Genomic DNA, 13,779 nt, shown 5'->3' with positions numbered 1-13,779 from the left:
CTCTATGATATAGATGATAGCCTCAATACCTCGATGATATGGATGATAGCCTCAGCACCTCGATGATATGGATGATAGCCTCAACACATCCATGCTATGGATGATAGCCTCAACACCTCGATGATATGGATGATAGCCTCAACACCTATATGCTACGGATGATAGCCTCAACACCTCGATGTTATATATAATAGCCTCAACACATCGATGCTATGCATGATAGCCTCAACACCTCGATGCTATGGATGATAGCCTCAACACCTCGATGCTGTGGATGATAGCCTCAACACCTCGATGATATGGATGATAGCCTCAACATCAGCTCTGCAGCTAGATATGTGTATCTGAGTGTAACCAGCGTCCATTTGGCGAGAGACCGAATCGTAAGAGACCGGAAAATGAGCCTTTTGGAGTACCAAAACATAGATGAGATGGGCTACAATGTTTTCTATTTACGGACACAATTTGTATCCTGCTGACAAAGGAATTGAATCGTAATAATTCTGTACTGTGAATACGTAATCCATGCTGGAGACGAGGAATTTTAATATCTTCGCCTTTTGTGTTAAATGCAGTAGACAACTAAAGACAGATGAGATCTGTACAGCTTTAACGAGCCAAAGCAGAGAGATCGTTGTTACCTACTCTAAGAAAGGCAGTTTTAGTACTAATGCGAGGGCTCTGTGCGGACTGTACGTATATAAAATTAGTATTTGAATTTTTATGAGATACGGGTTGGAAAAAATATTTCTAACATTTTGTTTCAAATGACTGAAAGGTCCGACAAAGACAATATTTCTTCAACTCAAATGAGGGGCTCCGAGTGGCCTAGTGGACTGTTTCCTATTGTATTTTGAGATAATTTTTCTCCATCCTCGATCTTTGTATCAAGACCTGACGGCAGTTCATTAAGGCTGGTTATATCTCTGGAGGGTAAATATGTTAACAATGTTCAACAACAGTTATCTCCTCATAAAAACTGTCATTCAATTTTTGACAGAAAATGATTGGTAACATTTACATTCATATACTAGTTTTTTTTAATCGGTTCGGGCTAATCGTAGTGCATATTATTTTTATTTCGTTATTTTTCCATTCTGTAGAACTACTAAAACGTTTATATTATGTGAAGTGTTTACATATGTAGATCAGATCCAATTTTCTTTTCTAGATCCTTGTTCCTAAAAGTGTGATCCACACGGAACCACGTCTTTCAAATGCACGTTTTCTCCGATCATTTACATGCCTATTAAATGAAAATGTATTGAGTTGGGATTGAAAAATACAAATTAATATTACAAAGACACTAATATGTTTCCAAATTTATTTCTGTTTTAACATAAAATATAAACGATGTTAATAGATAGTCTTGAACATTGACCTAAGTTCCAAGACACACGTCTGTATAAAGTCTGCATAAAGCTGTTAAGTTCACCCATTCGGTTACGAGTTAACTGTTGCCAAAACAACAAAGCCAATCACCGTCAGAAGAAGGGTCGGAGCAGTATTACAACTACTCGAACCATTTCCTGAAATAGACAAGACAAAGAGATCTAGAAATGTAGTCGGCAGACTTTCACTTTATACGCTTGATTAAACTGTCAACCTAGACTACAACCAAGAAGCCTCGCATATATGGCATAAATTTAGTTTCATGAATAAAAAAGGAACGAGAGCAAATAAATAATGAGCCTTGGTTACACAAATATTACTTCTTTCTTATATACAAGATTGGTAACAGAAAAATAAAGGTATTTCTTTATTATTAGATTATATAACCTCTGCAAGGAAAGTAGGAAACTGTTTCTCAAGAAATAGTAGCCATCCATCCACTTACATCAAGGAGAAATTAGTAAATTAATTCCGCTTTTGCACTATTAGTCCCATTTATCTATGGTCTTAACACCACAATATATCCGACAACCATGTTACTGAAAACTATGTGAACAGAGAGGCAGTCTGTCAATGTCAATCGTTTTTTCAAAGAAATGACTAGAGCCTGCAAGGAACTTAATCCGGTAGTTTATCAATAGTGTAAAGGTCTATTGTACTTCATGAATATTTACGGAGCCATAATTTGGTTATATATTTATTGCAATCAAATGTGAATATCAGATTTCTTACATATCGATATCAAATATACAATTTTCGCTAATGATCACGTGCTTCCATGTCTGTCTGCTAGATTATATATTTCACTACACATGCAGATTCAATATTGCTAACTTGTCACATGGCGTACCCAAAACCAGTGACCGAATATACATATAAGATTACGGACAAGTTTCAACAATTCGAGCAAGCGAAATAGAAGAAAAAATAAGCGAACCAATACGCAGATGTCAGACACTCACCTAGATAAACATTGTAGGATGTCTATATATGCATACGTTTATATCCATAGTAGGGTATAAATATGCAAATGAGAATATTTTAAATAGATAATTATACAGAAAACTTTCAAGCGACGGGCTAATTGTTTCTCCTTGGAATTTTCTTTTAATTCATTATGATCAGTCAATATGTCAAATTATAACGTTTTGCCAAAATAAATAAATGACTTTGTTTTATAGTTTCTCTTTCCATAAATTTAAATTGGTCTTCATCGTTAAAAATGTGAAGTACATTTTATACATGTCAATTTAGTAATGTAAGTATGTGTAGGAAACGATAGTGTGGTTCTTATCGAGCATGGGCATTTCGCCTTTTCATGAATGTAGTTGAAAACACTTGCCAGCGTAGTCGCATGCAAGTAGAATTCTAATTGCTTCGTGCCAGGATTTGATGTCAGCTCCGACGTTCGGGCCGCAGTCTTTTATAGCAGGTTCTATTCCACACTTGTAATTCGCATCATTGATTCTGAAAAAGGTGATTATATTCAATGCAACTCTTGAATTTCTGCTAGGCATATCTTGTTCTTTGAAAATATGAGTTAATAATTTTGAGTCGCCGTATCCAACAAACAATGATATTGTTTTATGATAAAACCAAACTTAATAATACCGACACTTACAAAAGGTAGCCATTATATATATACGTCGATTGAAAATGGCTATTAAATGTATTGGCCGGAGGACAAGCAATGCAATTTGATTCCGAACGTATGAAAGATCGTACTGTAGGAAGCAATAAATAAATTTACATAATGGTCTGCGGTATAAAGCCCAAATACTTAAACTAAATGAATGATAGAGAAAGCAATCATGAGACATATTAATATTTAGATGGCGTCATTATCTTTGCAATTCAGTCAGAATTTTTATTGTTACTTCTCCATTTAAATATTTTGTTTCATATATGAATTTAATAAATTGCATAATGACCCAAGCGAACACCTTAAGGTACCTGCATTGCTGTTGAGGAGTCATTTTTACACCAATCATGGCTACACCAGCTCTAAAAAAGCATTCTTGTGCACTTGAAGAACTAGACATCGCTTGACTAAAACATGTAAGGGAGCTATCTGCCACCTCTAAAAGTAGAACAAAATAGTTGGTATATTTATCGTCTTTACATTTGAATGTTCTGTATTAATGTCATAAATGTCAATGAAAAATGTACAAGCTAAACCAACAAGCAATGATAAAACTATGTACTACAGAATGAGAAAAAGCAACTTTGTTCCCGATTATGACACATACAATTCCTTTCCCTGACTTTTTTAAGCTAAGCAGAACTGTGTTGGACCCGGTTTTGTTGAAAATTAAATGCGTCAAATAGCTCATGGGTTGCGATTAAAGTTAGTTACAGTTTTAATTTGACTGTGGGTGCAAATTGTTTGCCGTACAATTTTGATAGCTATTTGTTCCATCCTTTCAGTAACCTTTCCGAGTTGGACATATAATGCTTTGTCTCATGTAAATGTTAAGTCCTATATGATTCCTTAAAAAATGTATGACAGTGAATTCGAGGAATTTAACAATTGTTTTCGTTGCGTAATACTTTGAGAATAAAAGGTTTTTTTTAATAGTGATATGGAAAGGCGAAAAGGCGACATATCGAAAATGTAAAGTAAGAAAACAGTGAGGTGTAATAGAATACAGGTAACCTAACCATAACCCTAACCCTTATACAATACAGGTAGAAATATTCACCTGAGGATAACTCAAAAATGCTCAAAGGAAAAAAGCAAGGTTATTTTTCTGATCTTCTAATATATTAAATAATTTATATATACATAAAATTTTCGTGAAAAGAGCATAAAGGAAAGCAAATAATTAGCAAAGATTGTTTATAATGGCACACAAATTGAACACGGCGCAAATTCAAAATGGTTTTAAAAGTTTTCGGGCTAAGCAAGCTCTTTGTGAAGGAAAATAAAATCCACGACACATTTCAGCCTTCTGCACATTAGGATCTCTAGCGGCATATTACAAGATATATAACAACAAAATGTTGTGCAGATATAATAGATGAGCGGATGCTTTTTTGTATCAAATGACGATCTAGGCAGAATGTTTTGACCTATTTCTAAGCCGTGAAGAAAGACAGAGACAAAGCGTGGCGAAAGATTGATACCAAAGCTTATATCCCAGTAGAGTTATGAAATTTGAGTGACCCAGAAGCAGAGATAGATTCGGATATAGGAAGGACGAATCTCACAGAGAACAAAGGTATTGTCTCAATCACATATAATATATTCCTTGACGTCATTTTATAATTATGTGTTGCATTTATTCGTTTTACATTCATATTTTAATTTGCATTGAGTTCAGATGTTAATCGTGCATTCGTCTTGAATCTTATATGATTCGTGTATTGGAAAAATGTCATGCTATGTTTCATTGATATGATTTAGTGTTTAGATTTAGTGGCTTGTATGTAATAGAAGTAATGTATCGTAGAAATGTAATACATTATTCTGATACGAATTGTGAGAATTAATTTATCGGTCTGAAATTATATGTATCTTGTATGCAGGCATTAATATTTATATGTCAGGAAATGTATGTCAATGAATCGCAAATTAGTAAAATTGTGGTTAAGACGTGAAGTTTATTAATTCAGTTGTGTAGTTGAGTGGTTGGTTCTTTTGATGAAGAGATCACGATGTCGATCAACATCTTTCAGCTAGTGATAAACAGCCCACAGGGGGTATAACAGTTTACCCAGTAGGTCTAGTTATCTCATGGTTCCAGTTATGATCGCGACTAGCGGCTAAGAAAAAAGACATGGATTCTATGATAAAATGGTTGTGTGCATATCAGGTTGCGATCTGACAATATTAGCTTAGTTCCGTTGAACTAAGATAAGAATAAATCTGGCGTAAAAGGAGTGAGAATCGTGTTTGATACCAGAAGGAAAAATCTGACATAAATATAAGTTGTGTATTATAATTTAAATGAAAATTAGCTCCTTACCTGTACTGCACAGTGGAAAAGATTGCATTATGCACCCATTTTACGGCTGATTTTCAGACAAGGCATGAGAGCGAAAGAAAAAGAAGGAAAAAACATAGGAAAACGCTGAACTGTCATCAACAGTGATTTGAAAAGGACCGAAATCAACCAGGTTATGCTGATATGCCGGCAATCTGAGTTCGATCATCCACTTGATTCTATGATAAAATATGTCTGTGTAACAGGACGTCTCACTGAATTTCTCATAATTTTTTTACTATTTTTAAATAGAAAGTGAATTATTTAAATATGTTCAATGTCACTTTGTTTATGTATTTGATTAAAATGTTTAATTTTACATACATGGACCGTGTTATTTCACTGAAATACCTCCACATAAGATAGATGCCCATAGCATGTTTTCAGTACTGTCCATTATGGGTTTGAACACACAAACACACACACATACATACACATACACACACACACAGATCAAATGTTTTGTATCTTTTTGATCGGGTTTTTGCTTACATTGGTATTGTAGAGATAATAACATGGCAAGTCGATGCCACGGAAACAAGGCTTTCGAGCTGAAAAGAAAAGGTTACAATTAGGAGAAAACGACATTCTGATTGTATCAATAAAATGTATGCTATCATACTCAAGAGCAAGGAGCAGCTTTTTTGTAAGTTTTCAACGGTAAGTTTGTTCATCAAATCTACATGTTCCTTGTCCATGAATGATACACCCTCAGGACAATTGTTAACTTCGTTCTTGAAGCAATTAAAGCCCGTGATTGTCGATGGCCTGAAAATAGTTAAACGAAATAATCGTAAGAGTATTAAACATTCATTAGAAAATAAAGACCATTCTTAATTTAGTATCCATAAATGTCGAGACCATTCTTAATATATTATTCATTATATACAACTGTTTCTAACTTATTATCCATAAACGAAAAGAACATTCTTAATTAACTATCAATAAATAAAAGACAGTTCTTAATTTATTATCCGCATGTAATAAAATTATTGACCATTATTAAAGTGTGCATAATATACGGGGACCTGTAAACCTAATATCTTTGACGCGAAGAATTATAATTTCATTCAACATAGCAGTCATGACGTCAAACTTCTGTTTTCACATACGATCTATAACTCTTTGAATAAATGAACGCATTTCAGTGAAAAATCATGTTCAACTCCAAGATGCACTATTGATACATTGTGACAATAACGTAAAGTAAGTGACATCACAATAGTGTAATGTATAAACATTATTAGTGTGCATGTGTATGTACCAGCTGATACATCAAGGGTAAAATTTGTTCTGTGGCAGACGAGTTTTGGACCCTTTACGTCACATTAACGAGTCTACCTGTAATACGACAAAAGCATACATATCACAATCTATTTCAGATATCTTCCAATTTATAATTAGCAGCAATTTACAGATCTCCTAACATTCTTCTGAAGAATGTATGTAGATATTTAAACAAATATTTATGTTTCGGCAAAATTTATAACACGCGTTCATATATCAATGTGATTGGATCATATCATAATTTAAGATGATGGGTAGTTTGACAATGTAATAATAGACTTCTTATCCACAGGTTTTCCCAAAAGTCGAGTTATCCCATTTTGTCAAATCCATGGGACACAATCGAATCAGGTAAGGGAATAGCATGGCTTTGTGTCATCCAACGAAAATGAATCGCTTTGACTAATCCAACGAAAATGAATCGCTTTGTGTCATCCAATGAAAATGAATCGCTTTGTGCCATCCAATGAAAATGAATCGCTTTGAGTCATCCAATGAAAACGAATCGCTTTGAAGAATCGTAATATGTATAATGACGATCACAATCATCAGTCATGTAAACTCATCTCACATAAAGAAACATGGGAAGAAGTCAGCTATTTATTTTACACCTAAGTAAATAACGTGCATGAACTTGTATCGTACAATGCTTAAGAGATAACATATGATTGCATGAAATATGTCACATATTCATCCAATACATTGAATGAAGTGATATAATTACATCAAAATACAAGCAAATCACATTGTATACGATTTAAAATATTTCCAATATTAATCCAGTAGATGGGATGAAATCAAATAGTTCCATTTTACATAAGTGGATCACAGAAAATATTCAACATGATGGGGCTTTGGGTTTAAGATGTAAACAACTATTTTTATGTTTTTATTTCTTACAGAAAATTATTGGTCTAATCAAGGCCTTATTCTATGCACGTGATATAAACATGATCACGTGACCCCTTCCCCCTTCTGATTTCTTGACTTGGGGGAATTTCGAAACTGTGTCTTGTTGTACAATATAACCTTCGTTTTAGAGAGAGAGATCTGAGTTTGGGGCTTTTATACTAATGTCAAGTTATTTTGTTGTAGCCATATTTTAAGTTACAATTTTCTTCAGTCAGTTGGATTTCAAAAGGATTAATTATTTTTTCTCTGGAAATATTTTGAGGAGTGCTCACACGTAAATTTTTGAAAGACATTGCTTACAAGTTTAATTTGGATTCCTACACCGGAGTGCCATTATTTGTATTTCTACAAGGAACTGTAGATAAGCACAGTACTGACAACAGCATACGTCATCGTCATCCATCTTGGATTTTTCATCGGGATTCGAATTTGAAATTATCAGAACATTTATTACTAGGACTTTTGCAAAACAATTCATTGACTATTCTTAGATTATTTTTGGATTTGATTCTTGAAACCGTAAGTTCTTCTCCTTTTTTCATTTTTACAGAATTGTTCGAGGAAAATAAATTATTTGTTAAATTTTGAAAAGCTTGTTAATTTCACTATTTCTGTATAACTGTTTATTCGAGCCTAAACACGTAACAATATTCATTCAGACATAATAAATGTATATGAAATTAATCTCCAATTACATGGTAGGCATTATTAATACTTTGAAGACACTGTCATTTCTTACCTGCAAATTGTGGAACTGTCGTAAAGTGTGTCACCTACAAGAATGTTTTCGAAGGTAAAATGCGTCATGTTTAGACATTGTTCTATCTTGGACTGATCGCATTGACTAGTGGCCAAGGCAAGACCTGATATAAAAAAATGCATTTATCTTACAGCATGTCTAAATTTGAAAAGTGATATCGGGCAACAAGTATTTGTACATAAAGCAGCAATTCATACAACGAAATAGTGAACAAGAGAGAGAGAGAAATGGAGTAGGTGGAGGGAGAGATCATTGCTTGACATGTATAGTCGTTCTAAAAGACTTTTATCGATTTTATTAATAGCAAGTCATAGGGAATATTGCTTTATAGCCCCCAGTTTTCGTATTATTCTGGAGATTTCTACTTTCCTTACTAACACGTTGACCTTGTATTAAGTTAATCATAGTGACCAGGAAGAAATGGCAATGTGTCGAAGCCAGATTACTGGAAAATTACTAATGTCGTCTTCAACAATTTTATATTACGTAGGTGACATAACATAAGGCTTAAAGATCACTGGCCACCTATCTATATTGTACAAACGTGTGATATTATTATAGTTATAAACAAAACGCATTGGTTGTGTATGCACACCATACAAATGTTTAATTAGACTTAAAACTCCGCTTTTTTAAATGAAAAAATTATTCGGCATTCTCCGTAAACAATAAGTAGTTTCCGCGTACCAGAACCGAATATGACGTACATTTATCCCTTCTATTAAACCTAGCCATTCAAGTATTTAATTTCACCAAGTAAATGTCTATGTGATATATCGTACGATCGTGTTTTTGTACAGCAAATATGGTGCACGGTGTTGCATACGGATGTAACCAAAAGAGTGATGATGGGGAAAATGGTTCTTTCCTTTTCTGAAACACAATTTATTACCAGAACAAAAGTGGATTTAATCTGTGGGATCGAATAGTAGAGGGATGGGAAAGTATCATTTACGCCAAATTATAGTGAATTTGTCCCAAAGAGAATTCGGCCCAACTCGAAAGACAATACGGCCAAACTTAACAATAGTTTGTACGTTCTTTTTCTTCAACAAACAAGTAGACGATATGTAAGATAAGTTTTAAAAAAAAACTAAATTTAAACAAACTATTTTGATTCTCTTTGAAAGAAAATAATCATACTTCGTAACGTACATATTTATGAGAGAAAACACAAACTGACATATCATGCTTGTTCTAATTAAAATATTTATATACATTTTATATGCTTAAAAATATATGCATCTGCACAACGACATTCTCAATTTAAGTCTTCCGGTCAAATTATCAATAATCATTTATAAAACAATAATACTTAAAAGATAATATTCTACATAATACGTGTAAATTTTGCTAAGGGTAGTGTACATGAGATATTATAACAAATATACTTAATTTTAGGCTTCACGTTGTAACACTGCTGCATACAATACACACTCGATTACACATGAGAGAGAGAGAATAATGTTGAGCATTTTGTCAGTATTTAGTTGATGCAATATGAAGCTCTTATCAGTTAATTTTATTAATTTTTTGTGTTTTTTTCTAGCTGTCTTAGTGTGTGCGCGCGTAAATTGAAAGTTTGTCATCACTGGTCAATATCGTCAATCATATATTCCGTACAAACTAGAAAGGAAATAATTTTGTGTTGAATTTGTGCCCCCCCCCCACACACACACACATACACACACACACCCACACACACACGGTACAAAAAAAAATTTATAAACTTACACTTGTTTGAAAATAAAATGAAAGAAATTAATTTGCGTTGTTATCATATATTCCTTCTTTTATCATCATGCGAAAATTATTTTAAAAAATATATATCCACGAACTCCGTATATGTAGTGGATACTGGCTTGCGTATGCATCCTTAGTTTAGTGTGTATCGCTTATATGTCAAATAACAAAATTGCAAATGAGACGAAGATATCACCCGATTGCTTGAAGGCACCTACTTTTAATCATGTAATGCAAATCTGATGTAAAAAGGAAAATGTTGGAGTATGGCCGCTGACGTTTAAGCTAAATAAATATAATATTGAATTCCGAGTTGGACGTTAAATTCTTGCAGAAGGAAAATTTCGCAATATATTCTACTCTGAAGAGAGTTGTCAGAGAAAATGAAGAATTAACCTTGTGTTCTGGTCAGTTATTACACACACTAGCTTCGTTGTGATTGTCCATGCAAATGTACGCATGCGTACAGAAACCGTGAAAAAGGCTTATATCTTTAGTCGTATCTCAATGTCCACATCGTGAAGGATCACAAGCCTGATAAAGGGAAGGTGCTTTCATATCACAATGAACTGTACATAGTTAATATCTGATTATGATTATTGTCAGAATGACAATTTGGATAAACTTCTCTGTTCCTGTATATCTGTATCTCTCTCTCTCTCTCTCTCTCTCTCTCTCACACACACACACACACACACACACACACACACACATAATATTTATCTGTGTGTATTGACCAAATAAAGACAAACTATTCGACCGATAGTCAAATAAGAAAACAAATAAGCAGAAAATTGACATATCAAACAAAAACAATGGTGATGGCGGTCATTAGGAATTCAGATATGTTCTTCCACTACTTTTACAACATATCTACTATTTATTAAACATCTATTTGTAAATTATATAAGTTAGAACATTTTTAATACACTCACTAAATAATAATAAAGATTTTATGAAATAAACGTACAACTTACCACAACGCCTTGCATGCTCCTATCTCAATGTAGTATAAGACAACAAAGAATAAACACAAAAAAATGCATTATGTCATGGAAAGTATGATTAATGGAATCTTAACTATCATTAAACTATATTCTAAAGATGACAAAATAGCATTACCAATAAGAAATACGATGAGGCTCAATACTTCCATATCGCCAAGCGTGAATTCACGTCTCTTTCGAAGGTCAAGCACGACTACCTGGAAAAGCAAACTGAGACCATGGTTTTATAACAGCCGAGTTGACCCTTTTCAAAAAATCACCACTAGTTATCATTGGTGTATTGCACAGATATTAGAACATGTTTAGAGTTTGCATCAATAATTTTGTAGCTTTGAAATAGTATGAAAATTTCAATCAAGTAGAACTATTACACTTGATACATACACATAGACAAAGCGTATATATAATGATAAAGATAAAGTCAGTTGTAAAGAAAAATGTGGGTTATATACAGAACGCAGGAGAGCATTTTTATCTTATTAGGATAGTTTGTTCGGACCATCATAGTTTTGAGTTGATGCATGGGGGTCCTAGTCCAAACTTAGAAGAACCCTGTGGTCTATGTGATGTAATGCAGGTTTTTCTAGACCAAACGTAGAAGAGTCCTGTGGTCTATATGATGGAATGCAGTTTTTATTAGACCAAACGTCGAAGAGTGCCGTGGTCTTTGTGATGTAATGCAGGTTTTTCTAGACCAAACGTAGAAGAGTCATGTGGCTTCAGTGATGTAATGCAGGTTTTTCTAGACCAAACGTAGGAGAGTCATTTTTTATGTTATGTGATGCATGGGGGTTCTGGACAATGTGGACCTCAGGTGATGCATAGTGCTAACTATGAAGTGTGGACCATGCAGATTATGTGGACCGTAGGAGGAGATGCATGGGGGTGGGGTCTGGACCATGTGGTCCCTTGCGCAGTTAAAAAAAGGAGTAATTGTGTTTTCGTGCTATTATTAGTATAAACAATGGATAAGGAAACTTAGTTTCAGGACAATTCATTTCCAGGGGCAAAAGAGCTACGGCCCGGGCCGTGGGCATTGACATTAGAGTCACCGAAGCTGAATGAGAGCCTTGAAAAGTGTATCAAGGATACTTTGAGACGTTTTGATGAGGCTATGGCTAATAAGGATCTGAGTTATATTGCAGAGATGATACTATTTGAGGAGAAGGATAAGGAGGGAGAAGACGAAGCTGACCAGTTGAGGAAGAGATGTTATAGCCATCAATACCTACGCAGCGATACAAGCAGCAGTATCACATCAGGACTAACCTGACTGCGGAAGAGCGAGATCTATTTTGTCACTGGAAGTAGCTGGTCACGCGCGCTCCACTTCACTTGGCATAAAATTCATCAAGTTCGATTAAGTATGCAGTCATATTATTGAGTTGATGAGATTACCAGAGCAGGCAAAAAAGTGTCAGCAGCATACGATAAGATTATATCGGGGGCACTGACACTGGCGACAGGGTCTCCAACACTGCCGTCGGAGTCCACGAGTTAAATTTGTCTGGATAACCAAAATATTTGGCGATTAATATTTTATCTTTTTGGGAAAAGACTTTTTTCGATCATGAACATGTCCTTACTAATTCTTTTTTTAGCAATTTTTGATTGTAAAACGAACCCTCGCATGAACTCACCTGAGGTATCTTTAAGCTTGTACGTGGCCGACAATGTTTTCTTTATTGTATCAACCACAAATGCTTCCTCTGTCCAGTTGGGTGTGCATTCTTTTTCAAATGTGCATTTTTGTTGGATGCCTACCTTAAATTTACGTCTACAAAGCAAGGGGCCGGTTACATTCTATTCAATCCATTTTTAAGCCAATCCTAGACGGTTGTGTTGTAAATTTCACTAACATGACCCACCCATAAGTTGTTGGGCTTGCGTGGACCCAAGACTTTATCCAGTGATAGAGTTTCCTGTTTTGTTTTTAGTGGAAAAACCCTGGTGTATTTACCAAACATATCGATTAACTTTAGCAAATATATAAAATGATAATTGTGCGTCCTGTAGTCTCTCACGTCGATGAGATCAGATGACTAGATGTCGTCGACGGTCACAGAAATGAGTCGTGCAAAATGCTAACGCACTGATTTGTGCAGCTCCTCCACCAGCATCTCACCAGCGCCTGCCAAATTTGTTGATGCCCAAGTTGTTCCTCCGATCATACTGGATGCTTTCGCGACTGGTGTACCACGTACACCAACGTTTGTGTGGATTTCTACAAGCATCTTATGTTTTTTTTACTATGATACCACGCACGAGATCAAGGTCAACGCGTTCCCTAAACATTCTTGGTTTGAGCTCTTTTTAATCCCTCAGCATGACCTTATATCATCCCGCCTTCACGTCTGGGTGATCGCGGTTAAAAATATCGTACTGGCTATTTTTGCTACAACATGAGGATCATCCTGCGGCCGATTGTCTCCTAGACGAAAAGCCTAAATCGCCTTTTACACCTTGCGAAAAATGGAGCGGACGTGGAAATTACTTTAAAAGTGATCCAGCCAAATCTGACATCACAGATCACAGAACGATGACAATATTTTCATGGCTGTGGTGAAACTCAGACAATCTCATATGCAAGAAACTCTTGACAAATGGAAAGCCGTTGTGACTTTTTGCATCGACAGGGGATTTAGCGAGTTTGTCATCAAAATCGATTGCATCATAGCTGACTTAAATCAGT

General features: G+C 34.9%; 1 protein-coding gene across 1 annotated transcript; it reads right to left on the bottom strand.

Moving 5' to 3' along the window:
* Positions 1-1,360: 1,360 nt before the first annotated feature.
* Positions 1,361-11,339, bottom strand: LOC149800439 (uncharacterized). Its single transcript, XM_089957248.1, has 6 exons — positions 11,203-11,339; positions 8,317-8,440; positions 6,001-6,146; positions 3,346-3,472; positions 2,735-2,859; positions 1,361-1,529 (listed from the first exon to the last, which is right to left on the bottom strand). Exons 1-6 carry the CDS (start codon positions 11,234-11,236, stop codon positions 1,444-1,446), a joined length of 642 nt encoding a protein of 213 aa, XP_089813374.1. The 5' UTR covers positions 11,237-11,339; the 3' UTR covers positions 1,361-1,443.
* Between the last annotated feature and the right edge of the window lie 2,440 nt (positions 11,340-13,779).

The sequence above is a fragment of the Sinohyriopsis cumingii genome, chromosome 5 (assembly GCF_028554795.1).
Source record: "Sinohyriopsis cumingii isolate HCF-2022 chromosome 5, ASM2855479v2, whole genome shotgun sequence".
Classification (NCBI taxonomy): domain Eukaryota; kingdom Metazoa; phylum Mollusca; class Bivalvia; order Unionida; family Unionidae; genus Sinohyriopsis; species Sinohyriopsis cumingii.
The sequence above is the reverse complement of the archived record's forward strand: the minus strand, read 5'-3'. Positions and strand labels throughout refer to the sequence as shown.

Excerpts from the sequence above, each read along its gene's own strand:
- LOC149800439 (XM_089957248.1), bottom strand. The coding sequence starts at position 11,236 with ATGGAAGTATTGAGCCTCATCGTATTTCTTATTG. Across the intron at positions 8,441-11,202 it reads CCTCATCGTATTTCTTATTG|GTCTTGCCTTGGCCACTAGT; the intron begins GTAATGCTATTT and ends TTTTTATATCAG. Across the intron at positions 1,530-2,734 it reads ACTTGCATGCGACTACGCTG|GAAATGGTTCGAGTAGTTGT; the intron begins GCAAGTGTTTTC and ends TGTCTATTTCAG.